Source organism: Podarcis vaucheri (genome assembly GCF_965113315.1).
Source record: "Podarcis vaucheri genome assembly, chromosome: 14".
In the NCBI taxonomy this organism is placed as follows: domain Eukaryota; kingdom Metazoa; phylum Chordata; class Lepidosauria; order Squamata; family Lacertidae; genus Podarcis; species Podarcis vaucheri.
The window spans coordinates 32,106,582-32,132,912 of record NC_138752.1 but is presented as its reverse complement, the minus strand read 5'-3'; the positions used below and the strand labels follow the sequence as shown (position 1 = coordinate 32,132,912).

The following is a 26,331-nucleotide window of genomic DNA, read 5'->3' as shown; positions in this document are numbered from 1 at the left end:
TGGGGATTGAACCCGGGACCATCTGCATGCAAAGTACATGCTCTGTCTCTGAGCTACAGCCCATCCCCAACAAATTGCCCAGTGGAACCAATTTGAGGCAGAATGCTGAAACAAAAACCCTGTCACTGTCATTTGTTTCCAGACATCGCAACTGATACTTAAAAATTTTTTATGAAATTATACATAGTTAGCCGTACTGGGCAGGGCAGGTTGACATTTTGACAACAACCTAAGATTCTGATCTTTTCACAAGAAACTATACTAACCAGAAAAACCCAGAGCTTATGAAAAAGAAAAAGAAATGAAAAACCCTGGGGTGCCATTTTCCCCCCTGACCAATTGGCCGTCCAGTTGGTTGAAAGGTTTCATATAATGTTTAATTTATGTTTTTTAATGAATTAGTTTTTGTACCACCCTAAGAACCTTAGGGTTGAAGAGCAGGTTATAAATGGAATCAATCAATCAATCAATCAATCAATCAATTAATCAGTCAGTCCTAGGCCAGACATTGCCCACTCTTAACAAGGAGCCCTTGGTAGTGGGGTTGGCCAAGATCCGTCAGTGAAGGGGCAGCCATTCTCTACAGTTGCCCCAGCATTCATTCATAGATTTATTTATTGCATTTATAACCTACCTTTCCTCTAATAATCTCAAACTGCTGTTCAGTGTTCTTCCCCATTCCATTTTATCCTCACAACAGCCCTGTGAGGGAGGTTAGGCTGAGAGGCTGTAGTTTGCCCAAGGTGACCCAGGGAGATTCATACGGCTGAGTGGGGATTTGAACCCTGCTCTCCTAGATCCTAGCCCAACCTGCATAGCCAGTATGTCAGGTAGAGATAGGCCAGGGAATTCTTTTAGGTTTGCATTTAAAGGCAAACCAACCTAATCTGTACTTTCCAAACCAAACCAAAACACAGCCACCCTTTGAAATTTGCACCCCTCTGAATTAGACTGCACTCCAGTCTAATAATATGTGCAAAAATGCAAATGCTAGGGTAAGGTGTCCATAAAAATTTTAGTGAAAAAATACATAAAATATTAGGGGAATTTAGTTGCAACAATGTTATATTAGGATAATTTTCACGAGGACTTAAAATCCTGTATCTATTTTTTCTTCATGAAATGATGGGGGCGGGGATGAAATATAGAGTTGTATGTAGTGCTCAGAACAGATCTACTGAAATTAATAAATTAGTGATTTCCAATAACTTCAATGGGTCTACTCTGAGTAGGATCAGCCCTAGAGTACAACAACCTTGACAGGCTGTTAATGTCAGGGCAAAGAAGGGAAAAGAAGACAAGCGTTCTCTTTCCTCCACCCCACACCTCCATTGCAGCTCCCACTGATTAAGTTATCTGAGGGGAGCGGATGGCATTTGTGGAGGGCATCAGAAAAAATGGGTGGTTGGGTTTCCTCAGGCTTCATATTGGCTCTGATTAAAGTCCCCAGGTAATTCGGATAATTTCCATGTTAGCCTGACGCCAAATTGGGAGAGTACACCCATCTTTAGCTTCAAGGAGGTGTCGGCCTACTTAAGGCACGAATAATGGTTGCCAAGCAACAAAGGCGGAGGCTTTCATCTCCCATCCTGTTGCTGCACAGTCTCCATCAGAGGCAACGAGGAGGAAAGTTAAAGAGTTGCTTTAAGTTGTTTATAATATTCTGTTTTAGTGTCGTAACCTGACTTGGGACCTTAGGGTGAAGGGCTGGTAGTAAAAAAAACCCCCAATGTTCCCAAGCTCCTCTCTCAACATGGATTTGTTCAACACTGAAACAGTTCTCTCACACACACCACTAGAAGAGATAATCCTTCCACTGAGAAGCAAAACTAGGACTATCCCCTTTAATAAATTAGATTAATTGATTAGAAACCTTTTTAATCAACTAAAAAGGCACCCTCGAATAATCCGGCGACACACTATTATTATCATTTTTTGTTGGTTTGCTGTTAAGGCTGTTAAATATTTATTTATATTATTATGCCTTATTATTAAAGTTATTTATTCATTTCTTGTTATTTGTATGTTGCTTTTCCAAAGGTAGCTCACAACACAGCAGTATTGTTATTAATAATAATGTTTAAAATGCAAATCAATGCATTCTTAGAAAGACAGTCTAAAGGCTAAGGGTTGTCTGCAACTCACTGATTATTCAGGGTAGACCTATGAAAATTAGTGAAGTTTGTCATATCCAGTGGGTCATTTTCTGAGTAGGACAAACACTGGATACGGCCCTCATTCCATTCAAAACAGTATAAAACACACAATTTTATACCAGGAGTATCCAATGTGGTGCCCTCCAGCTGTTGCAGGACTCAGGTGTGATGGGAGGTGGAGTCCATCCAAAAACATCTGGAGGGCCTCACGTTTGCTACCTCTGTTTTATACTGTGTGGACTGGCTACCTCCCCCACTCTAAACAGAGTTGTTTCTTTCCAGGGGTGGATGAATGAAATGTATTTCTACGATCCAGAGATCTACCACCCATCGCTTACCCACTCTGTGTTTGTGACCTTGGAAGACACCAGCATGACGCTCTCCTACCCCAAGAACAATATCCCCCGGCGAGCCACCTTTGAGGAAGAGGACTTCAAGGTGACTTTGGTTAGTCACCGCCATTATGAAATGATTGGCGCAAAGGTGAGACACTGATGGGCAAGGAGTTGAAACTACGGGGACGGGGGCTCGCTCACAATAGTGGGCTAGCAAACAGCAAGGGGTGGAAGGAAGACAAGGAGCAGGTGCTTGGTTACCTGTTGAGTAGCATGCCGTTTGCATTTCATACAAACAAGGCAAAGGCCAAAGTAGGAAACATGAAGAGGAGCCTGCTGGATCAGGCCAATGGCCCAACTAGGTCAGCATCTTGTTCTGACAGTCGCCAAGCAGATGTCTGTGGGAAACAGGCAAGCAGGACCTGAGCACAAGAGCTCTTCTCCCTTCCTGTGGTTTCCAGCAACTGGCATTCAGATTTGCACCAGCACTGCCAGGCTATTCATGCCAGTTGTTAGCTTCATGATAACTGTAAAATTTTACCGGTGCATTTGATTGATGTTTCATTATTTATTGTTATATTGTTGTTGGTTGTGAACCGCTTGGGTACTCTCTGGAGTAAAAGGCAAAAAGAAATAATAATGTGTATTTTTTTTTAATAAAAAAAATTTTTTTATTAGTTTTCAGTTACAATAATCCAAGAAAAGCCTCATTATAACAATAATCCCATTAATAATGCCAGTCATTCAAAAGCCAAATTATACAATTTAGGTGCCCCCCCCCCTGCATGCTAGAATGATGGTTTGATGATTTACTATATTCCTGCATTCCAAAATCTTATAAATTTCCATTACACTCCAGTCAGAATAACAAACCCTTATACCGCAACTGCAGTTTTAATGACTTCCATTCGCATTAACACATTAAATGATTTATAGTCCTACAGGCGAAGCATTCAAACTCTCTCTTTGTTCTTCTTGTGTATGGCAATTATTCTGTCCATGATGTTTCTTCCTGTCCTTGTAGTATATTATGTCTATCTTTTGTCAGTCGTTGCTGTTTTTCATAATGCCTTGAGCGGAGCTAGTGTTCCATTGTTGTTTCAAAAGTTCTCCATGAAATAATATTATGAATAAAGTCATAGTCATCAAATTGTAGAGTTGGAAGAGTCCCAAAGGGTCATCTAGTTCAACTGTCTGCAATGCAGGAATATAAAAACAGTTGATCCCGTAGCCTAGGACATTGGGAGCCAGTATCATGCCTTCCAAATCCTACACAGCTCCCCCCACTCATGAACATAGGTTGTGTTGGCTGGGGCTGATGGGAATTTTAGTCCAGAACATTCGGAGGGCACTGTATTGGCTACCAGTGGCGTAGCGTTGGGGGTGCAGGGGGGGCCGGCCGCACCGGGCACAACATCTGGGGGTTAGGGTTAGGGGGCGCAAATCCACAGGTTAGGGGGCGCAAATTACTTGCCTTGCCCCGGGTGCTGACAACCCACGCTACGCCACTGTTGGCTACCTCTGCCTGAAGCGATATCTTTGCAGCTTGGTACTACTGCAGCATATACTGAACAATTGCTAGTATGATTTGCAGTCCCCTGGGAGTTTACACCTTCCCTTGGTGCTCTAGGTCTTCCTCTTCCCACCTGGGCTGGCTCGCAAGAGGATGTGGAACAAGAAATACCCCATCTGCGTTCTCCTCCCAGAGCAAGACGACTCAAGTAGCAAAGGCTCTGGTGAGCATGACTTGGAGCACTCAAGAGAGAAGGCTATGAAGAGAAGGCTGTCTCCAGTCCAAGAGACCCCTCCAACGCATCCAGCTGAGCCCCAGGAAAGGACTCTATACCTCTTTGGCAGGACAGGGAGAGACAAGGAGGAATGGTTCCAGCATCTTGCAAGGGCCTCCCGGGCAGAAAGCTGTGAGCAGCGTAACGCCGTCACAGGTGAGCTCCAACATACCCTCCAACATTTCTCTGATGAAAATAAGGATGTCCTGAGGAAAAGTGGGGCATTCTGAGATCAAATCAGAAACTGGGACAGCTTCTGTAAATCTGGGACTGTCCCTGGGAAATAGAGACACTTGGAGGGTCTGCTCCAACCACACACAAAAATGTGCTTGGCACAAGCTTTTCTTTTCTCTCATTTTAACTTGGGTGTTTTAGGGGGGATACTCCTGAGATGCTGTTCACAAAACCAGTGAGTCCTGCTAGCTGCGTCTGGGAAGATGTTGCCTCAGCGAAAGCTTAGAGCAGGCATCCCCAAACTCGGCCCTCCAGATGTTTTGGGGCTACAGTTCCCATCTTCCCTGACCACTGGTCCTGTTGGCTAGGGATGGTGGGAGTTGTAGTCCCAAAACATCTGGAGGGCGGAGTTTGGGGGTGCCTGGCTTAGAGTTATCTGAGAAGGGCTTGCTGGGCTTGACCCTCCAGTGACTCCACCCCTCTGGAAAGGCTGATTGTGGCATTTAAAGGGCCTGTGGAATAGTCAACGGTTCCTGCAAGGTGGCGGAGCAGGAAAGGCTGCTAGGAAATAATTTTCAGACATTGTGGGAGAGTCATGTCCTTAGGCTGGTGCAGTGTAAAAGGGCTATTCCTCAGGTGGGGTGACTGGTGCATCCTCCTCCTGCCAGCACTGGGTTCCTGAGGCAGGAGACATTACACCCTAGTCCCCAAATCCTCAATTTTTGCATCACTTCCTTCTGCTTTTGCTAGCCATAGGAAGGGACAAACAGTAGTGCAAGCGCTAAAGCCAGGAGAGGAAGGAGAGTATGAGCAATGGAAATGCTTCAGCGTTCCCTTTGGCATTGGAAATTGATCAGATATTGCCCACACACTCATAAGACTACCTTCTAATTCATAAGAACAAGACATTTGCCAAGAAACAGAAGATAAAGATTTTCAGAAACCCGAGGCTAAAACCCAGTTTCCTGCTTTAACCGAAGGCAGCAAGGCTTTCATCTCCCCTTCTTTCTCTTGGCCAGGTCTAAACCAGCTCAGCCCATCAGGAAAGGGGACATGCAGCAGTGGCAGCAGCAGAGGCAGCACTGATGACCTCCTTTCTCTCATCAAGCCCAAGGACCTGGTTGTTAATGTCCGGGAGAAGCTCCTTTTGGATTACAACATGTACATGTCCCGAATAGTCCCAACAGGGAAATGTTCCAGCCCACCCGAGAGCCCCTCCCACAGTACGGCAGGCAGCCCAACACCCAAAAAGGTGAGAAAACCTCTGAGATTACCAGGTAATCCAGAAAGAGGGAAATGCTTTCAATATCATCCCCCATGGGGAAGGAAGGCAAAGGGGTTAAACACTCCCTCCTGTTAGTCACTTGTCCCCAAAACTGCTTGCATTGTTTAAAAAGAAATAAAAGGAGGTCATTGCACATTTATGTATACTGTCTAGTTAGGCCCTTACGTCCTCACCCTAAATCAGGCTTCCTCAAACTCTGCCCTCCAGATGTTTTGAGACTACAGTTCCCATCATCCCTGACCACTGGTTCTGCTAGCTAGGGATCATGGGAGTTGTAGGCCAAAAACATCTGGAGGGCTGAGTTTGAGGAAGCCTGCCCTAAATCAAAGGTAAGTCTTAGCACATACAATGGTTTTTTGTTAAATCAAGCTGAATTCGATGCCAAATGCAGATTACAAATATGCGGCAGATCTTTGGCAAACCTTCAGTGACTCTCTAGTGAACACTCAACAAAATTAACAGAGGAGGGAGAATGTTTTGGAGACACACTCTGTTCAGCTTTTGGAGGAGGCCAAAGAGGATAAACAACATCATTTACTTATTTATTTAGAAGATCTATAAACCACGTGATCAAAGAGCTCAAAACACAGCCAAAATCCACAAATTAATTGGAAAGCAAATATGCATGAAACCATTGCCATTAAAACACAGATCATTTGGTAAGACTTTCGAAACAAACATAGGTAGCTGAATTATATGGCTAGGTGGGCTTACAGAAACATAAATGTTTTCAGCAGGCGTCTAAAAGAATATAGTGAAGGCACCTGCCCAATCTCAATCTATTGACAGAAATGTTTTAGAGCAATAACACATGTTATAGCACTTACAGGTGTTTAGAATGTCTTGATCTTGGATGATCCTATACAGAATTTAAGAGACATTGTAGTGCTGTGACTCCCTTTTCCTTCTTTTCAGTTCTTTGGGGATACAAATGTCACGAGTGACACAAACACGGCTTGGGCCAATGCGGTGCTTGGGAGAATGTTTTGGGACTTCCTACGGGAAAAATGTTGGGCAGACCTAGTTTCAAACAAGATTCAGAAGAAACTAGGCAGAATCAAGGTAAGGAAATTGGCCCATTTTCTCTTCGCCTGTGTTTCTGTGTCCAAAGCAGATGCTTTACCACTGAGCTGTAGACCTTCCCTTTAGGAACCTAGGCCTCTTTCTCATACTTAATGAGACCCATCTAGCTCAGTATTGCCTACACTGACTGGCAGCAGCTCTCCAAGTTTTCAAGATGGGGTTTGCCCCATATACTGGCGTTTCACTGGAAAGTAGTTTTTTGTTTCTGCCTTTCTTTGACTTCCATTCCTGCCAGATTGTTGTTGTTTCTCCTTCCTCTCTTTTGGTCTAACTCAGTTGCCGTACTTCATGAACGAGCTCACACTCACTGAACTGGACATGGGGACTTCCATCCCACAAATCCTCAGCACATCAAGCCCGACCATCGATCACCGAGGTGAGCTGTAGCAGCATGCAGGGGGGGAACAGATTTGCACTGCCTCCCTCTAGTGGTGGGGCTGTATGTTTCCCCTCAAAGGAATGTTTCCCCAAATATGAATGACAAAAAGACAAAGTCACAGGAACATAATACCTGTTTCACATTTGTGAGAAATCAATCTTTTAGTGTGGCGGCATCTACATACTGAAACTCTCTGTCTATTGACATCAGGCAAGTGTCGTCGCAGTGCTCTTTTTGGAATCTAAAACCTTGCTTTGTTTACACAAGCCTACCCAGACATAAAGAATATTGATGTATGCTTTAATCTGGTTTTAGGTGATTGCCAATTTTATATCGCTTTAAAGAGTTGTTTTTACTTCTTTTCTAACTGATGATTTTATTGTTTTATTCTCTTTGCAAACCGCTTTGAGGGTTTTCCTTTACAGTCAAGCAACGTATAAATGTTATGGAATAAAAAGATTAAATAAATAATCAGGAACCCAGATGACAGTGAATTTAAATGTGTAAGCAATTATGCATGTATATGAGTATATGTGTGTATGAAATATCTAGCCACTGTATATGAAATAATGAGGTTCTCCAAACAATGCTTACGTTTGGGGGAGGGGGGAATGAGAAACTGAGAGAAATCCACATTGACCGAAGGGCTCATCCCTTCTCAACAGCCATGCAGATCTCCATTTGGCAGTGACCACCTCTGTCCTCTTCTCCACTCTGCAGGGCTTTGGGTGGACATGGAAGTGACCTACAGCGGATCCCTGCAGATGACCCTGGAAACAAAGATGAACTTGTACAAACTAGGCAAAGAAGCCCTGGGAGAGGAGAGTGGAAAGGCAGAGGACGGCCGGGAAGGGTAAGGCCAGCCCACCAGCCCAGCACCAGTCCGAAGAGTGTTAGCTCTCCATTCTCAACAAATCTGGCCTTTAATTACAAGAGCCTGGAAAATCATGATATGCCGTAATAGCCTCTTAGGAAAAGTTCGGATTAGACGACTCCACTAATGGGGGCAAAGGATCTATTTACAGGCCTGGCGAGCCAAGCGAAGGTTACATTTCAACCAGATAAAAGCAGGCCAGGGGACGACAGGAATGAGAAGCAACTTGTGCTCTCTCTGAGAGATTGTGCTGAACCATCTGTTTGATGGGATCATCAACCATCTGTCCTCATCTGCCACAACAGGAGGCAGGACAGCTGGAGAATTATTGGTTCTAGGAAAGAGTCCATCGTTTAATCAAGATGGAGATCTGATTTTACAGGGTGGTGAGGACTGTTTACTTAGGTTCTCTGGTTTGTATTTGGCATTAGTAACTTTTGGTGAGTAAATAGCTGGAAGAAAGAGAGGCGGGGGCTTGAGAGATATTACCTAATGGCATTGACACCTACGGGCTTTTATTTTATATTTGCCTTTTTGTGGTTTGGCAAATAAAATAACACAATTTTGCACCAAATGCACCTTTTCCTTCTCTGGTTAGTAAAAGGAGCTCAGTTTCAAGGTGCTAAGAATAAGAACAGAAGCTGTAAATCATTAGGCAGAACTGGTGCTTTCATTAGATTGAGTGAGGCAGCTGCCACAGGCAGTTGAATTTGGGTGTGACGTACCTCATGCTTGTATTTTTATAACATGGGACAAACCAGGCGATACAAGCAATTTCCGCACGCATTTCTCTCTCCAGCAGCTAATGCAGAAAGCACAAGCACAATGAACCTGAGAAAATGAACCTAGGAGGATGGTAGGAAGAAAGCCAGGTGTTCCCTTGCTGAGACTCAGTGGCCGAGGGTGTTTTGCTAGGCGGGAATGCTACTCCACAGACAGAGATGCTGGTTGACTTGAAAGCTCCCCAGCCGTTTCCTCCCGGCTGCTGAGAAACTCCCTTCTGGACCTCATCCTCTTATGTAGGTCACAGTCACCAGGATGCACCTTCTTAATCCCCAGGGGAAAGGAATTACATAGCGCAGGCAGTCCCTGACGCACACAGCATTGCGCAAGGGCAGGCCTACCTTGGCCCTTGCAAATGGCTTACGTTGCTTAGGGTCCTCTCTCTCTTTCTCCCCTTGCAGTGTGAAGCTCCGCTTAGTCCTTCTGGCTGACAGCGATGCAGAGTCCTCCAGCGCTGGGTCCTCGGACGAGGAAGACATCCCCAACATGGAGCCCTCAGGGGTCCCAGGAGAAAGGGGTACCCCTCCCGGGGCTGAAGGGTAAGACCAACTAGAGACAGCACAGAACAACCCCCAACAACCTGTTGCCCTCCAGATGCTTTAGACGACAACTCCCATCAGCCCCAGCCATTTGGGACTACAACTCCCATCAGCCCCTGCAGCTATAGGGCAAAAATGGGGAGGGGAGAGCTATGAACCCCACGCAGGGGTGCCGGCTCCTGGGGCCGAGCCCTTTTGGACCCCTCAAATATTTTTGGGGTAGGTGCTGGGCACCTCCAATGTCCAAGAAGTGCAGAGGCAAAACCTGGAGCGTGGTGAGGTTCCACTGGCTGGCTCCTTCTCCTCCTCCTGCCATGGAGGAGGAGAAGGGTTGAAGCAGCCTCCTGCCAGTGGTGGCACCAGGAGGAGGTGAAGGAGAAGCCACCTGCCATTGAAGCCACACACACACAGCTCCTCCCGATATCCTGATGTCACGCGCATCAATGTCATGACGCAATGTCAATGTCACGCTTGATGCCACACATGCGCCATTCCCCCCCCCCAACACCCTCGCAAGCTGGTGCCTCTGACCCCACCTTGAGCTCCTTGGAAGAAAGGCAGGATATTAATGTCATAAGCAAATAAACTCAAGTCTACACTGACCAAATTGCCACTTTCAGCAACTTTGGGGGTCACATACTCTATGTTCCTTGACTTTGGCATATGTCCCTTGCCCAAGACTCGCCTATGTTTCGTGGACCAAGGCTGACCCTGACTTTGTTGTCTCTCAGCCACGTCAGCGGAAACAGCACCAGCCGGAAGATCCTACGCTTTGTGGACAAGATTGCCAAGTCCAAGTACTTCCAGAAGGCCACCGAGAACGAGTTTATTAAGAAGAAGATAGAGGAGGTCTCCAACACCCCCTTGCTCTTGACGGTGGAGGTCCAAGAGCTGACAGGCACACTGGCTGTCAACATCCCACCGCCCCCAACTGACCGAATCTGGTAGGAAGCTAGAAGGCAGAGAGACTAGGGCAAAGGGAAGGCAAGTGAGAAACCCTTGTCCATCTAGCTCAGCAGAGCAGGCTCTCTAACAATGGCAGTCCGGGTAGCCCAGAGAAGTCCACAAGATGGTGTTGCAGAACTGGGCTGCATATATTCCAGGCTGCTTCAGTGCTTCATCTCTTAGCAAAAAAATAATCACTGGTGGGGCGGGGGCGTCCAAGAATGTAAGGATGGGCTCATTGTAATGGTTGCAGAGGGAAAGGAAGAGTTTACATGAGTCTTTTCTGCCTCCCTGCTCCAGGTACAGCTTCCGGACTCCACCACAGCTGGATCTGAAGGTCCGCCCAAAGCTGGGGGAACGAGAGGTCACCTTCATCCATGTCACAGAATGGATTGAGAAGAAGCTTCAGCATGAATTCCAGGTACCTGTCTCCGGAAATAGGCCAGGTTCCTAAAATAGGCCCGCTGGGCTCAAAGCAAGGAATGGAGTCTAATAAGTCATTCGTTACCACAAGATTATAGAATCATAGAATCATGATGGCCACCTGGTTAGCCAACTTTTCTGAAAGCGATGAGACAGATTGCCGAAGGATAGGTCTGGCTAAGGCTGTTTACCAAAACAGCTATAAGCACAGGAAGCCGCCTTGTACTGAGTCTCATCAGTGGTCCATCTAGCTCAGTATTGTCTACACTGACAGGCAGCAGCTCTCCAGGGTCTCAGACAAGGAGTCCCTCCCAGCCCTACCTGAAGATGCCAGTGGGACCTGCTGCATAGAAACAAGATTCTCTACCACTGAGCTACAATCCTTCTTTCTTGGGGCATAGAAAACAGCCTTAGCCCAAGTCAGACCATCGGTCCTTCTAGCCTAGTATTGTTTACAATGACTGGCAGGGATTTTCAACTGTTTTATGCAGGGCATATTCCCAGCGCTACCTGAAGTTGCTGCAGGGCATTGAACCTGGGGACTTCTGCATGCAACACAGGTGTTCTCTTATCAGTGGGCTTTTACAGTTCCCCTGAATGGAGCCTTCCTGTTGAATCTGCCATGTGATGAAAAAAGCCTGCTGGGGGGAGATGCTGGTGGTGGTAGCGGAACCAGAAGTGGGTTTTGCACAAAGAGTGCAAACTCTGTTCTGGCACTGAAAACTTATTGAGCTGAGCATTCAAAGGTACCTTGTCCCTTACCGTATTTTTCGCTCTATAAGATGCACTTTTCCCCTCCTAAGAAGTAAGGGGAAATGTGTGTGTGTCTTATGGAGTGAATGCAGGCTGTGCAGCTATCACTGAAGCAGGAGAGCAAGAGGGATCGGTGCGCACCGATCCCTCTTGCTCTCCTGGCTTCAGGGATAGCCATGTAAAGCCTCTTGAGTGCAGCGGAAACGCTCCTGCCTCTTCGCTCAAGAGGCTTTGCGTTGCTTTCTTGTTTCTTGCTTTTTTCCTCTAAAAACTATGTGCGTCGTATGGTCGGGTGCGTCTTATAGAGCAAAAAATATGGTAATTCTGAGAAGACAGTGTCCCACCCAGCCACTATTGTACACCTGGCTGATGGGTCCTGGGGTTCCAGTAAAAAACCACAGCAAAGCAGAGCCTGCAAACTTGAAGGCTGCCCATCCTTGGTGTAATGACATCAAGAGGTGGACTAAGCTGTGGCACCCATTAGAGAGAGGAGAGAGGAGATGGAGCTGCCCTGTTCAGACACATCAATGAGTTTCCTGCTAAGCACATTTCCACCGTAGGTTGCCTCCAGACTGCTGCCTCCTCGCAGGAGGGTTTGAAGCACATACTGGAGCTCTCTGTTTCCACATGGAAAGTGGGTCAAAGTGCAACAAAACCACTTTAAAAGCAAACAGACGCATACTTCTTGTGGTTTTGAAAGTGACAGAGAAATGCACTGGAGAGCATGGGTGCTCAATAAAGTCTGGATCTTCTCAAACCTCAGTGTTAGCTTTGTGGAAGTATATCAAGATGAATGCTCAATAAACAAACTCTGGAGGGGCCCATAGAGACCACAGTTCTCAGCAGATCATCTCCATTATATAGACAACTTGGATGCACCAAGCCTTCTAGAGGCATTTTTGCTTGCAGATAACGTGGTGGCATGTTTCTAACCTGATTTCTTTTCTCTCCCTCCCACCCCTTCAACCCCTTAGAAAATTTTAGTGATGCCAAATATGGACGATCTCATCTTACCCCTCATGCATTCTGGTTTGGAATCCCAGCTGCCCACAGAAGGACTCCAGAAGGAATTCCCAGGAGAGGGCGCAGCAAAATTTTGAGGAACTGCCCACTGGTGGGTTGGCTGGCTCAAGATGCTTGATGGGGTCCTCCAGGATTATCAGGGCCTGCGAACCCAGCATCACCCTTGAGCCACACTGCTGGTCTCATCTCTGCTGGCTCATCTCTTCAGCTTGTCGTTCAGGGGCTTCTCTCCAGCAAAAGAGGTCCCCCCACCCATCCTCTGGATATTTCACAGGATACATTTCTCAGTGTGGAGGAGATGCTCTAAGATTCTCCCTTCCAAGCACCAGATTCCTACCAGTGCAAGGAAGGATTTCTGTAGTGCTGTCATTAGCTTTGCAAAGAGGAAAAAAAAGTAGGGAAGATTCCAAGCCCACTTCCACCTAGGTCCCGTCTTTGCAAATAACAGCCATGTTAAGCATCTTTTAAATGTCAGAACAGTCATTAAAACTGAAGAGGCCAAAGAAAAGAGGGGACGACAAGGAAAGAAAGGGCTCTTTCTGCAAGCAGTCTGAAGTCCTCCTAAAGCAGGTTTGCAATGGTGGGAAGAGAAATCCCAAAATCTGAACATCGAGCCTCTGAGTGAATCATCTCTCTGACCTCCTTGCTACTCACAGGTCAGAGGAAAGGAAACTGAGAGAGTTAACAGTAGAAGTGTTTGTATTTCCCCCGGGAAGGCATGCAAGGAATGTGTGAAGAACATCACACAACTCTTTACTCTGTGAAAATTCTCCCTTCTCCTGATGAGGGGAGGGGAGGGGAGGTTTAAGGGAATTCAAGCCTCCAAATTGATGAGGAAAGTGTGGGGTGCAGGTTGAGACCAAACGAGAATGTATCACCACTTTAACAGCCAAGGCTCCCCCCAAAAAGAAGGAATCCTGGGAACTTTAGTTTGTCAAAGCTGTTAAGAATTGCAGCTCCATGCAGGGAATAAGGGGTCTCCTAAGGCACTCAGTGAATGGGGTGGAATAACATATTGATGACACAATTTACGTAATTCATTACGTGGCTTTTTAAAATTCAAATCACAAATTCTGAGGAGAGTTTTTCAGCAGGAAATGATCAACCTCCCCTCACCCTGGCTATGCCCCAATTGTGATCCAGAACAGCACCATCCCCTTCCACAGGGATTTGAAAACACACTCGAAGTTGCATCTAGACTAATCCTTAGGATGCCTGAGCACGTGGACTCTGCAGCTGGGACACTCCAGGGCTGGAGGCTGTGGTCATTTTCATGACAGTCTTTGGTGGGGGTAGGGAGGAGGTTTTCAAAGCTCCACAACCTCCTTCTTGGAGGTGTGCTATTTACTGCTGTGAGATTAGAGACTATCAAAAGAGGCAAACAAGGAACCATGAGTGAAGGAACAAGGCAAGCGTGGCTTCTGGAGGCTTAGCCCTGTTATCTGAGTGCTAAAGATATGGACTGCCTGTGTTAGAAAGAGAAGCATATTGTGTTAATTCCTGAAACCTTTCCATGCTGTGCCGCAAGTGAGGCAGAAAAGAGAGGTGCCTCTACTTTCTCAATAGTTATATATACCCTCTGCCTGCCTAGAGCACCCCAGCCCACCTTTGCCTCTAAACCAGCCTTCCTAGTACCCTCCCACAATGTTGGACTACAGCTCCCATCAACCCCAGATAGCATAGCCACTGTGGACTACAATCTCCATCAGCCCTAGCCAGCATTGGTGGGAGCTGATTGGAGTTGCAGTCCGAAACAGCCTAAGGGAACCAGGTTGGGGGAAGATGCTCTAAACCCATTTCATGTCCCAGGAGATTTCACATCAGGGACATTCAGCAATGCAAAGGAAGCCGAGCCAATCGTGATAGCTAACCCGGCAGCATAAAGTGGGTTTTAGAGGTACTGTTTCCGTTTCCCATGCAATAAAACATCTTAACAGAGCAATAGCTTTGGAAATTCACGGCAATGAAATGGTTGCAACTAATCAAAGGGCTTTACAAACCACGGATGACGTGTGAGCCAGAGGCAACTAGAAATGATGGGGAAGGTGAAGGGAAATAAAGGTTTGCATCGATCTCTGGGGTGTGTTTGCTGTTGTTATTCCTTGTGTCTCTTGCATTTGGTCTCTGTCAAAGTATCCAAAGAGGTAGAGCTGCTCGTTCTGATGGTAAAAGCTGTTCAACAGTGGAATGGACTTCCTCAGGTGGTGGAGTCTTCTTCCTCAGAGGTTTTAAGGCAGAGGTTGGATGGTCGTCTGTCATGGATGCTTTAGTTGAGATTCCTGCATTGCAGGGAGTTGGATTAGATGACCCTCTGGTGCCATTCCAACTCTACAATTAGACTATTCTAAGTCCAAATGTTGCTATAAATGCATGACCCTGATAGGCTTCTGAGACAAATGTGGGGGGCATATACCTTTTCGAGAACATAACACTAAGCACCGGTTTTGTTTCAGTGTATTCATGTTTGCAACTATTTAAAGCAGCGACAAAGTTGGACTGGAGTCCAGAAACATCTTAGGAGAAGCCCTTTTTACAATTCCTCCTGGGTTTCCACCTTCCCCTTCACCAGGTGCTTCTTCTGTGGGCCCTGGAACACAAGCAGAAAAAAATGGCCATGGAATCTTAAAAGCTATGCTTGCAAGAAAAAAGGCAATAATTTGCATCAGGGGCAAAAGGGGACTTTTGTACCTTTCTGCTCTTTTTGCCTTTTTGTCTCCACAAGGAGTGAGAGGTATTGGAGATGTTGCAGGGCAGCCTGTTTTCCTGACTGGTGCAAAACAGCCCTTCATTTCCAACAAATGTGGCTAGCAGGGGTAGGCAACATGGTGCCTCCTCTCCAGGTGTTCTGGACTAACAAATCTCATCACTCCTATCCTTCAGGTGAAAAAGAGAGCAGGACAATACCTAATGGAGTATCTTTGCCTGGTATTTGGCCACATTCCCCTGGCTGGGGCCTTCCAGATGCTTTGAACTACAACTACCATCAGCCTCATCCAGCACAGCCATACGGTGCTGTGCCTGATGGGAGTTGAAGTCCAAACATCTGGAGGGCACCAGATTGGGGAAGGCTGGTCATCCACCTAATGCTTTCCCTAAAATTTATCACTTTTTTTTTGGTTTGAATTGAAATGGAAACTATATTTTCTACTTGGGATCAAAAAAATCTGTTCTTAGGTGATGTATAAATCTCAAAGAGGATATTGCAAAGCTGGATAAGGCGCGGGAAAGGGTAATCAAAATTATCAGGGGTGTTAGAGCAACTTTCCTATGCAGAAAGGCTACAATATTGGGGGCTTCTTAAGTGTTGGGGGGAGGCAAATATGATAGGACTTGACAGAAGTTTGCAGAAGTTTGTATGATGTGGAGATATCTCCCCCCATAATACTAGAACCCAATGGAGACAAGCTGAAACTTGGGTAGCTGTGATTCTTGCATTGCAAGGGCTGGGATCCCTGGGGTCCCTTCCAACACTACAGTTCTATGATTCGTTAAGTTTCAGGACAGAGAAAAGAAATGGCACGATGGGGTTGTGCTTCTTAGATGTGCCCCGGGTAGGAAGAAGTTTTAGGACCCTTATCCCAAATATTGGTTGGCAGTGCGGCTTCCCCCAGTCACATTTGGTCACCTATCCTTCTCAAAGGGTTTTTTCTTCTCTGCATCATGTTTTGCGGCTAAGACTCACCATGAAAGCACGCTTTTCTTGAGCCGTCTGGAAGTGTCCATGACCAAACTTGGAGGTCGTGTCAATGAATTTCAGCTCCACAGGTTCCAGGGCCTTTCTGCTTGTATGGACCAGAAGAGACTGGAAGAAGGGAAAGGGGTCCATTAAATGAAAGTGCAAGGGTGAGGGGGCAGAGTTTTCTGTGGGGAATCGCTTGTTGAACATGGACAACTTAGCTGAGTGACATGGGGACAACCCTACCATTAGGCAAGGTGAGACGACCACCTCAGGTGGGAAGATATGGGGGTGAGGCAGCCCCTTGACTATTCTCCATATGTTGATCTTACACCATTTGTTGGCATCCGTCTGTCTCGAGAGACAATAGAGTGCACTTCTAGGGGTGAAGTCAAACCGCTGGAGAATCACAGTGCCTGCTGTGGCTGCAGAGACCGGTAACTTGTAACTGCTGCCTCAACCCAATGTACAGTAAGTTTGTACTGGTGGCAGGCAATTTAGGTGCAAAACCCATGCCACAGGCCAGTCCCTGGTCTGTCGAAAGGGAACCTTACTAGGTCAAGGTTAACAATAATAAATAGTCTTAAACCATAAGAACAAGAATGATTGCTTAACATTTATCTCCTGTCTTCCTTAAGGTGTTTACAAAGGCTGCTCATTGTATTTCATGTTTCTTAACTTCTTGTGGTCCTCACAACACTCCTGTAAGGCAGGCCAATGTTATTGTCCCCACAGCAGCTCCCAAAGCCCTTCAGAGAATGGACGCCTAGCTGTAGCCCCAACTTCCCTTCTCCCTCAGGAACAAAGCACCTACAGTCTTGAGCCATTATTAGTACTACTGTTGATTATTACTGCGATTCATTTCCCACCCTTCACCATCAGGTCCCAGGGTGGGTTATGACAATTTAAGAGTCAATATTAAAAACAGTTTTAAACAAATTAAAGCCCCTGGAATAAGGTGACTACCATAGACAGATATCTGATGTGTCAAGAGAGGTATATTCAGCATACAACAGACACTGTCTAGCAAAGGTGAACAACTTTGAGGCTGCTCCAGAGATTGCTCTCTCCCGGACTACTACCACCCCAAATGCCTGAGGGTGGTGCAGATTCCAAGAGGGCCCCTTCTGCTGACCTTAACACCTGAGAGTGTGCCTGTAGGGAAGGAGGCAGTCTTTCAGACATTTGGGGCCTAAGTCATTTAGGGCTTTAAACGCCTTTAATTGGACATGGAAATGAACTGGCCACCTGCTCATTGCTTGGGTCCAAATCCAATCAGTCTCCTTTGGGCCCCACCCACCCTCACAGGAAGTCACATCTCCCTCACAGTCCATGTCTGATACAGGCCTCACCTTCCTGAGGGTGAGCACTCGCTTCTTGGTGCCCACCACACAACCCTTCACCATTACGAAATCATTGTTGACTTCTCCGTACTTAGGGAATCCACCCTGGGGACATAAAGGTGCGTTAATGTAGAGAAGGAAGCCGCAGCGCCAGCAACAGAGTGCCCACCACAAATCTGGGCACAAGTACATAAGGGGAAGGACCATTGTCATAGTAATGGGTTCGAGTCCCACATTGGTCAAAAGATTCCTGCATTGCAGGGGGATTGGACTAGATGACCCTTGTGGTCCCTTCCAACTCTATGATTCTATTTTACCAGCGGGGTAATTGTTTTCTCGGTTGTGTCATAATTGGTGGAGGCGTTGTTCTTCACCACTTTGCCATCTTCTATGTGAACCCCACGCCCAATGCGGTAAACCTAAGGTGAAGAAGAGATGAGGCTCAGTTATGTTTGACTTTTGTTGCTGTTGTTAACAAAAGAAATAAAAATCCAAAATCAACTATTACTCCATCTTTCCACCTGGCACTTTTGAACCTGTACATGGAAACAGAATGGAATTTGAAAAGTACCAGCAGCCTGGAACTGTATTGTTAAATCCTGGAAGACCTTTAATCTTAATAGGATTTATAGCATTCAAGGGTTTTGCAAATTGCCCTTCTTAAAAAGATTTGTCACAAACCAAAACTATTTAAAGGGCAAAGCTTGAATGACCGGATTTTATTCATATATGGCGTGATTTTATTTCTTACTGAAATAGGCACCACCAATATATGCCAATATCTGGCTCCTTTAAGACTGTCTAGAATCTTTATTCTCAATAATGATGGAACTCACAGGTGGAGAATACTTTTATTTTTATAAATCTATATTACTTATAAAGAGAATCTTTGTATGAGTAAATACTTTATAATACCTTTGGATCTGCGCTATACCTTTGTCCTTCTAGGCTGTGACACTTTATGGTTTACATTTTTGAGCCTTTGTTTCTTTTAAAAAAGAAATTAACAACAAAAGAAAGAGTTCAGGTGCTGGGGAGCTATTGCCATCAGCATTTCCCAGACTCCCAAGAGATTGGGTGAGCAGGTGGGTATGAAATGGTGACGTCAGCCTGGGGCCAACCAGCAACAGACTCAAGTCCATTGTGAATGAGCCCAAAAGAACAGGAAGGAAGGAAGGTGAAGGAAGAAGGGCACTGTACCTTCTTGTTAAGTTCTGTGCGGTGATGGTAGCCTTTCTGGCCAGCCCGGGCAATGGAGTAGCCCACCCGGGCAGGATGCCAGGCTCCAATGCATGCAACCTTACGCAGTCCTTTGTGAGTTTTCCTAGGGAGTTTCTTAGCATGCCATCGACTTGTCACACCTAAATGAAAAAGGTCATGTTGCTAGAGGTTGTTAAAATCTCCCTGCACGCGTTTTTCTCAGACAGCCTAGAGGTGCCAGGGATCCATGCAAAGTTCAGCCTACCTCGACTATGCTATCTTCCTGAAAAATAAAGCAAGATTCTAGTCCTCATAGAATCAGACTAAAGGACTGATTGAAATAGAAACATAAGAAGCTTCGTTATGCTGATCAAGCCTTTGGTTCATCTATCTCAGCTGTCTACACTGATTAGCAAAGGCTCTTCAGGGTTTCAGAAGACTGGGGTTTCTTCCAGTCCTAGCTGGGGATACCAGAGACTGAACCCTGGAACTTTTTGCATTCAAACCAGATGCTCTACCACTGAGCTACAGCCCTTTCCTTTTTGGACTACAACTCACGTTAGCTCCCATCACCATGTCTGGGGCTTGTAGTCCAAAATATCTGCACAGCACCAGGCTGGGGGGAGGCGCTCTAAGCCATGAAACAGAAAAAAAGGCCTAGATGTTCTCAGCAGCAATGAGGTCTAGAAACTTGTTTTCCCAAAATCCTGGGTACTCCTGGAATCAATCATTTTCTTCTGGGACAGCATTTTGCATATATTGGGCCTCAAAAGCGTGCAGATTCCTACCACCCACCCTTTCCCCTCCCTTATCAAGACTATGATAGCAACTGCCCCAAGTCAATCTGGCCACAATCTATGGCAGCCTTCCCCAGCCTGGTGCCCTCCTGATGTTTTGGACTACAACTCCCATCAGCTCCAGCCAACAAGGCCGTATTAGGCTGGGGGTGATGGGAGCCGTAGTCCAAAACCAGTGAGACCTGGGTGACCTTAGGTCAATCACTGCCTCTCATGGTTGTTGTAGGGATTGAAAGGGGGGGGGGAGAACCATGTATGTCCCCTCACAAAAAGGAGATATATCAATGCAATAAATAAGTAAAGTAATAAAGAAAACATCTCTATGCCAAGGCTCACCACTGCCCCTTCCTACCTTTCATCCCATGCCCCTTAGTGACACCAATGACGTCAATCATCTCGTTCTGGGAGAAGACTGTGCTGACGGGCACTTGCTTCTCCAGCTTCTCGTGAGCCCAGTCCACCTTCTCTGCCACGGTGCCCCCGTTCAGCTGGATCTCCATGATGTGAGCCTTCTTCTGCCTCAGTGGCAGGAGCTTCATCTGCAGCCAAAGAAGCTCAGTGTTAACACAATGCAACAGGGAAAGAGTGCCACCGCTTTGCAAAGCACCGTTCTTCCCTAGGGCTACCCTAAAGGATTATGGGAAGGCTTCACCACCTGGGTGTGCACGATGATGCGGATGACCTTGCAGTACTTCTTCATGGCTGCGAAATCCTTCTCCAGCTGCTTCTTCCCAGCCTCATCCTGCCATTTCTTGCAGTACTTGGTAAATGCTTTCTTCTTGCTCTTGTGCCTGAAAAGGAGATACATATTCCATCATGTACCATCAGCCACAGGGTTTAGGCTGTGAAAAAGGCAACTTCTGTGCTAGAGATCATTAGGAAACGAACTGAAAATAAAGCTGCCAATTTCATAACGCTGTTATACAAATTTATGGTGCAACCCTGTCTGGAATAGGGACATCCTACCATACCCTCCAACATTTCCCCAGTGAAAACAGGGATGTCCTAAGGAAAAGTGGGACATTACAGGATCAAATCAGAAACCAAGGCAGCTTCTGTAAATCCAGGACCGTCCCTGGAAAATAGGGACACTTGGAGGGTCTGCCACAGTTGGAGGCAGCAATGCTTCTGAATATCACTTGCTGGAAACCACAGGACAGAAGAGTGCTCTTGTGTTCGAATCCTCCTTGCAGTTTTCCTACAGGCAACTGGTTGGCCACTGTGAGAACAGGATGCTGGACTAAATGGGCCGTTGGCCTGACCCTGCAGGTTCCTCTAATGTTCTTATGTTATGTTCTTACTGCACATTTCCACCAAGGAATTTGCAAAACGACCTACCTGCGTAGTCTAGTCTCTCTGCAGCCTGGGGCCCTGTAGGTGTTTTGGACTACAACTCCCATTACTCCTAGCCAGCACAGCTGAGGCTGATGGGATTTGTAGTCCAAAACTCCTGGGGGGTGACCACTACCGGCACCTTTGGAGGAGGCAGAAGAAACCAGCTTAGCACAGCTCATGAGCCAGCAGATGCTGCTCTAAGTCATTTACAAAAGGAAGCCCTTTCATGACACACCTCACGCTGCCCAATGGTAGGGCCAGCCCTGTCTGTAACAACCAGTTAGAGATGTTTCCTCCACATGTATGTGCTGATTGGACACCTGCCATGTGGCACCTGTGGACCATTTTGTCTGCCCATTCCCTCTGTCTGCCATACAGGAAACCGCTCACCAGTTCTTGTAGAAACGTCTTCTACATTCATCACTGATATGCTCTGCGAAGATGGTCTTGAAATTCCTCAGCCCCCTGGGCGTCTCGATGTAGCCCACCAGTCCAACGACCACCAAAGGTGGTGTCTCTATGATGGTGACAGCTTCCACCTCCTCCCTCTTTGAGACCTCTGAAAATTAAAGGAATGCAGACGAAACAGGCTTAGAATCACAGGAAACGGCCTGGTGCAGAGTTAGATTGCTGGTCCATCTAGCTCAGTATTCAGCTGGAATGGGAACCTTTGGCCCACCGGATGCTGCAGTACCAGTGCGTTTTCCCAGGGGGTACTCACAGGTACACAGTACCACCACCTCTTTTAGTGGATGTTAAAAAGTGTGGCTCTTAGCTGTAAAAACTTCATGGTGAGTATCAACACTTATTTTTCTATGAAAAAAAAGCACTGTGCAGAACGACAACTCCCATCAGCCCCAGCAATATTAAATTACCCAAAATGCAACACCCTTCCTCACAGTGTTGTATAGGAGTAATTAATATGGTGGGTAACCACTGCAGATCAGATTTGGCTTCCAAATTCTTATTCTTATTCATATTGGATGTCCTGGTGGGCTTGAGTGGATGAGTGAGTGACTGCTGGCAGTAGTTGGCTCAGGCTAGTTGGTGATGGTTCCTTCTGAGCCCCAGGACCATCAGCAGATGCTCAATCATGCTGGGGGTTGATGCCTGCATTTGAACACAGGAATCTGTTTTATACCAACATTGGTCCATCTAGCTCTCTGTTCTTACTCTGACTGGCAGCAGCTCTCCAGGGCCTCAGGCAGAGAGAGGTTTTTCCCAGGCCACCTCTTTGCGACCCTACAACTGGAGATGCCTTTGAGGACCTTTCTGTGCTCCACCACTGAGCTACAGCCCTTTCCCCCAGCTTTGTTTTGACTCCTCCCATGAATCCTTCCACTTAGAATCATAGAATCATAGAGTTGGAAGAGACCACAAGGGCCATCGAGTCCAACCCCCTGCCAAGCAGGAAACTACTTACTTAGCCCCGGTCTGTAGCGTTCCCGGAGGATGTGAGTCATGCCTGCTTTGTAGCCCAGGAAGGCTGTCAGGTGAACCGGTTTGCTGGGGTCATCTTTGGGCCACGTCTTCACCTTCCCGCGGTGACGGTGGCTCCTCTTGTGAGGGAGGAAGCCCAGGTGGCCATGCCTGGGAGCTGAAAACTTGCGGTGGGACTGGGGGGGGGATGAAAAAAGGGGTGAAAGTAAAGCACACCCATACCCAAAAGATAATAGTCATTGACCAAGAACCTTCCAGTGGGGCGCTTTGGGATTTGAACTCCTGATCTCCCAGGTCCCAGTCCAGCACAGTTATGGGCCTCAGTGCATGACAAGCTACTGATTAATACAGCAAAGGGGGTCTGTGAAGCTGCAGAAATGCGTTGAAGTGGGGCTGGGTGATGCTTGGTGTGAGGATAGGTCCATTACAAAGTTTATTGTGCTTCTGGGAAAATGCTGGAGAGTGTTTTATGTATTCAAAATACTTATATGCTGCTTCTCAGGGTACAGCCATCAGAATGCAGCTTACAAAAGTTAATTAATACTGCAAAACCATCACATGGTGTCTCCCCATCACAAAACTGCCAGCCCACCCACACACCCCAAAGGCAGGCCTAGCCCACAGCAAGTCAGTACTGACCATGATCAGACGTCTTCTCAGTCCCGGTCGGCAGTAGCGAAAGAGGCCACCAGCAAGTGACTTGGTTGCCTAATACCAAAGATGTTTCTCGGCCCCCAAGACATAAATTTAGCAGCTGGCTTCATTCTGATGCTATATTCATTTCATACCCGGGCAAGCTGACAGGGGCCTGACACCACCAGCAATTGGAATGGAGACGAAAGGTCATCTTGGAAGCAGGGGTCTCAGTTTACCACCATGTGCAATTACCATCTATGTACGGCAGACGGGAAGGGTCAAAATTCTGCCTTGCCACCTGGGGAACATGTCAGTCGTACATCAGCCTAGGTAAGCGAAGGAATAAGGAAGTGTGCCCCAGAGGATGAACAGTGCTGTCTATTTGCCATTTAGCACCCACAGTTAATACATATAAACATGGGATTGGCACAGCTAGCAGATGAAAAGAAATTTGGGGAAAATATTTATGAGGATAAGGCTATCAGTGGCTACTGGCACAATGGCTATGTTCTATCTAAATCCACTGTCAAAAGCAGAATGCCATTGTGCTAATATCCTGTTATGTGAGCTTCCCAGAAGAGGCACCTGGTTGGCCATCATGAGAACAGGATACTGGACTAGATGGGCCATTGGTCTGATCCAGTAGCTGGGCACTTCTTACATTCTTAGGAGAAACTAGGAGAAACTATATCTCAGGTACACTGAGACTCCTTATGACATAGAAGTCTACTGAAATTGGTATTGGTAAAGACACTTAACAGGTTACACACATGGTGCTGTATACATCAAAAGTTATCCTAAAGAACTTTGGGAAACATTCTTTGGGAATGATCTCCCATATGTGGTGGAGTTGACCCATGCTTCAAGTATGTTAGAATAAGGTGTTGGCAGAGTGCAGCAAATTAGCTGGGCACCTTATTGTTTAAAACAACAGCAAAAACCCCTGGCATTATTGACTATTTCTGACAAAACAGAACCAAACCAAACCATTTAGATACATAAACACTTTTTTATTAGTAACTGTAAGACAAGTACCGGTAGTAGCAAAACATTGGAAGGATGATGATGGCTCTACAATGCAAGAATGGTATAACTATGTCTGGAACAATGCAGAGAAGTTGACCAAACCAGTTTAAGAATTGAGCTGTCCGGACCATGATAACGATTTTGTGGACAAGTGGCTTTTCAGCGAAGGAAGAGATCAAATGAAACTGTTACACCACCTTCCAGGCATGGGACACTATGACATAATCTGTTGGGGTGAAAAAGCAAAATGCTTTATAAGGACATTATTTGTTGAGCCCAATATACCACATGTTGCAAATTAAAGGTTTGTTTGTTTGTTTGTTTGTTTTGGTGACTTCTCTCCTAGATTTTGTTAACCAAAATCTTCTACATAATCTTCTGTGTTCGGGTTGCCAGAGTTTTGTAGGTACAAGGCACCCATAATTATTAGTATTAGTAAAGTTTAGCATTAATCAAGGTTTGACTGAACTGTGCCAAATATGGGAATTCCTGGGTTTTAGCTTATGCTAGCGAGCCAGACTAACCTGGCAGGGCTAGCTGAATGAAAGGTATTAAGGGGAAAAAAGCACAGTAAGGACTTATCAAGAAAATCATCAAGAGAGAGCAGAGACTGCCAGACAAGGAGGGGAAGGGGCCCTGCCCCCTCCTCCAGTGGTGTTGGTGGGTAGAGACCAAAGGGGTTTAGGATTTCAGGGTGGGGTAGGGAATGTCAGTTTTGCAAGTGGTTTGGGAAGCAGAGCAAGGTGGGGCAGAACATGATGGGGGAAGGCTATGAAAGAGGAGACAAAGAACATCCCCCCCCCCCGTTATTTAAATCCAATGCTGTGCTTATGGACGAGGCCAGACCTGCTTGGGATGAGAATGCTCTGCTATCCCTTCATCTACATTTAGGCTGTATATATGTGCAAATAAACCATATTTCATAAGGACACCACAGTCTCTGCTGTGCCTCCTTGTCCCAAAAGGGAACACAAACCCTAGTCGTCTTCTTCTTTGGTGATCACTCGTAGCCGAGTAAGATTGTCTACCATAAACACGGTTTTAACAATGAGTCCGTAAGTGACTGTGGAGGTCAATTCTGTATCCACACATCCTTCATAATCTTGCACTGTTCAGAGATTGGGGTGGCATGTAACAATACTTTCCCCACTTCCCTTTCAATCCATTCCCTTTTCTGTCACATTTTTTTAGATTGTAAGCCAGAGTGAAGCAGCTTTTTTATTTTTATTTTTGTTTCCCAACATGCCCTGCCCCTCCACCCGTGTTTTTAGCAACAGCCTGTTATGCAAAGATTTAGCTGGAGCTTTTCTTAGTATGATGATAAAAGTGGTAGAGAAAACTTTATTTGCTTAAATTTGTGATAACAGAATTAATATTAAAGCACAGAATCAGAGCCAGGGAAAAGGTGAGAACCCTTAAACCACGTGGTTTAACCCTATGTTTAAACCACATGGTTTCCACCCAAAGAATCATGGGAACTGTATTTTGTTAAGGGTGCTGGGAACTGTAGCTCAGTGAGGAGAAAACTACAGTTCTCAGGATTATTTGGGGGGGATGTTATTCCCCCATCTATTATCATATTTGAATCCTGCTTTATTTCATCCAAAGAGCTCTCTATTTTATTATCACAGCAACCCTATGAGCAAAGGAGGGACACTGACTGGCTGAAAGTGACACAGTAAGGAATTTGAACACTAGTCTCTTAAGTTCTTCATCCAGCCCATTCACGTTGTCTCTTTAGAGCTGCTTTACAAAGTTAAGCTTTTTGAAGGTGGCGTATAAATATGACAAAGGCACTATTATTAAATTTATTAAAATCAATTATTACATGCGTATCCAAGCTTTCCTGTAAAAGGAATTCAAGGCGGCCTATGTGGTTCTCCCTCTCTATTTAATCATCACAACAACCCTGTGAGGTGGGAAGGTAGGGAGGTGCAACACAGCTTGGCTCAAGGTCACCCAGTGCTCTTCATGGCTGTGTGGGGATTTGAAACCTGGTCTGGCGTGTCCTTTTCTGCCAATAACTACCAAGCCATAAGATTGCCAGTTTATTTTAACTGTCTCTTATGACCATTAGCTTCTGAACAACTGGAAATTCAACGGGTGCAACTCCTATCGGGCTAATGAGACCCACAGTGGGGAAGAAAACTTCAGAGCAAGTCCTTGCAGACAAAGAACTACATATCCCAGCAGTCACCGGAAGATTTTTTTAAAATAAAACATTAGTAGGCGCATGCGCATTGCACCCTTTCGGCCCTAAAGCCAGTATTTACAAACTGCGCCTCCCATCACGCAGCGCGCGCGGCACGAGTGGGTGCGCATGCGCTCTTCTTTTCCTT

At 46.0% G+C, this 26,331-nt stretch overlaps 2 protein-coding genes across 7 annotated transcripts in view; one reads left to right on the top strand and one right to left on the bottom strand.

The window, feature by feature from the left end:
* LOC309518896 (testis-expressed protein 2-like) overlaps positions 1–13,697 on the top strand; it is a 29,637-nt gene extending 15,940 nt beyond the window's left edge. For 4 of the 5 annotated variants that reach the window (XM_082199465.1, XM_082199464.1, XM_082199466.1 and 1 more), the window contains 10 exons: positions 2,439–2,639; positions 4,122–4,434; positions 5,472–5,704; positions 6,653–6,799; positions 7,097–7,196; positions 7,920–8,052; positions 9,258–9,395; positions 10,127–10,339; positions 10,641–10,761; positions 12,491–13,697. In XM_082199465.1, the coding sequence (XP_082055591.1) occupies positions 2,439–2,639; positions 4,122–4,434; positions 5,472–5,704; positions 6,653–6,799; positions 7,097–7,196; positions 7,920–8,052; positions 9,258–9,395; positions 10,127–10,339; positions 10,641–10,761; positions 12,491–12,616 (1,725 nt within the window). In that variant the 3' untranslated portion in view covers positions 12,617–13,697. Of the gene's footprint in view, positions 1–2,438; positions 2,640–4,121; positions 4,435–5,471; positions 5,705–6,652; positions 6,800–7,096; positions 7,197–7,919; positions 8,487–8,872; positions 9,401–10,126; positions 10,340–10,640; positions 10,762–12,490 lie in introns of those variants that run through there. The other variant, XR_014213640.1, reaches the window with a different exon arrangement.
* A 1,284-nt stretch (positions 13,698–14,981) lies between these two features.
* RPL3L (ribosomal protein L3 like) lies at positions 14,982–23,129 on the bottom strand. 2 transcript variants are annotated; one of them, XM_082199474.1, is made up of 10 exons: positions 22,970–23,129; positions 22,314–22,506; positions 21,281–21,449; positions 20,211–20,346; positions 19,908–20,094; positions 18,759–18,919; positions 17,876–17,977; positions 17,568–17,663; positions 16,222–16,341; positions 14,982–15,126 (listed from the first exon to the last, which is right to left on the bottom strand). In XM_082199474.1, the coding sequence occupies exons 1-10, from the start codon at positions 22,970–22,972 to the stop codon at positions 15,070–15,072; spliced, it is 1,224 nt and encodes a 407-aa protein (XP_082055600.1). In that variant the 5' UTR covers positions 22,973–23,129; the 3' UTR covers positions 14,982–15,069. The 2 variants fall into 2 exon arrangements, with proteins under 2 accessions (XP_082055600.1, XP_082055601.1); XM_082199475.1 differs by lacking the exon at positions 17,568–17,663.
* Between the last annotated feature and the right edge of the window lie 3,202 nt (positions 23,130–26,331).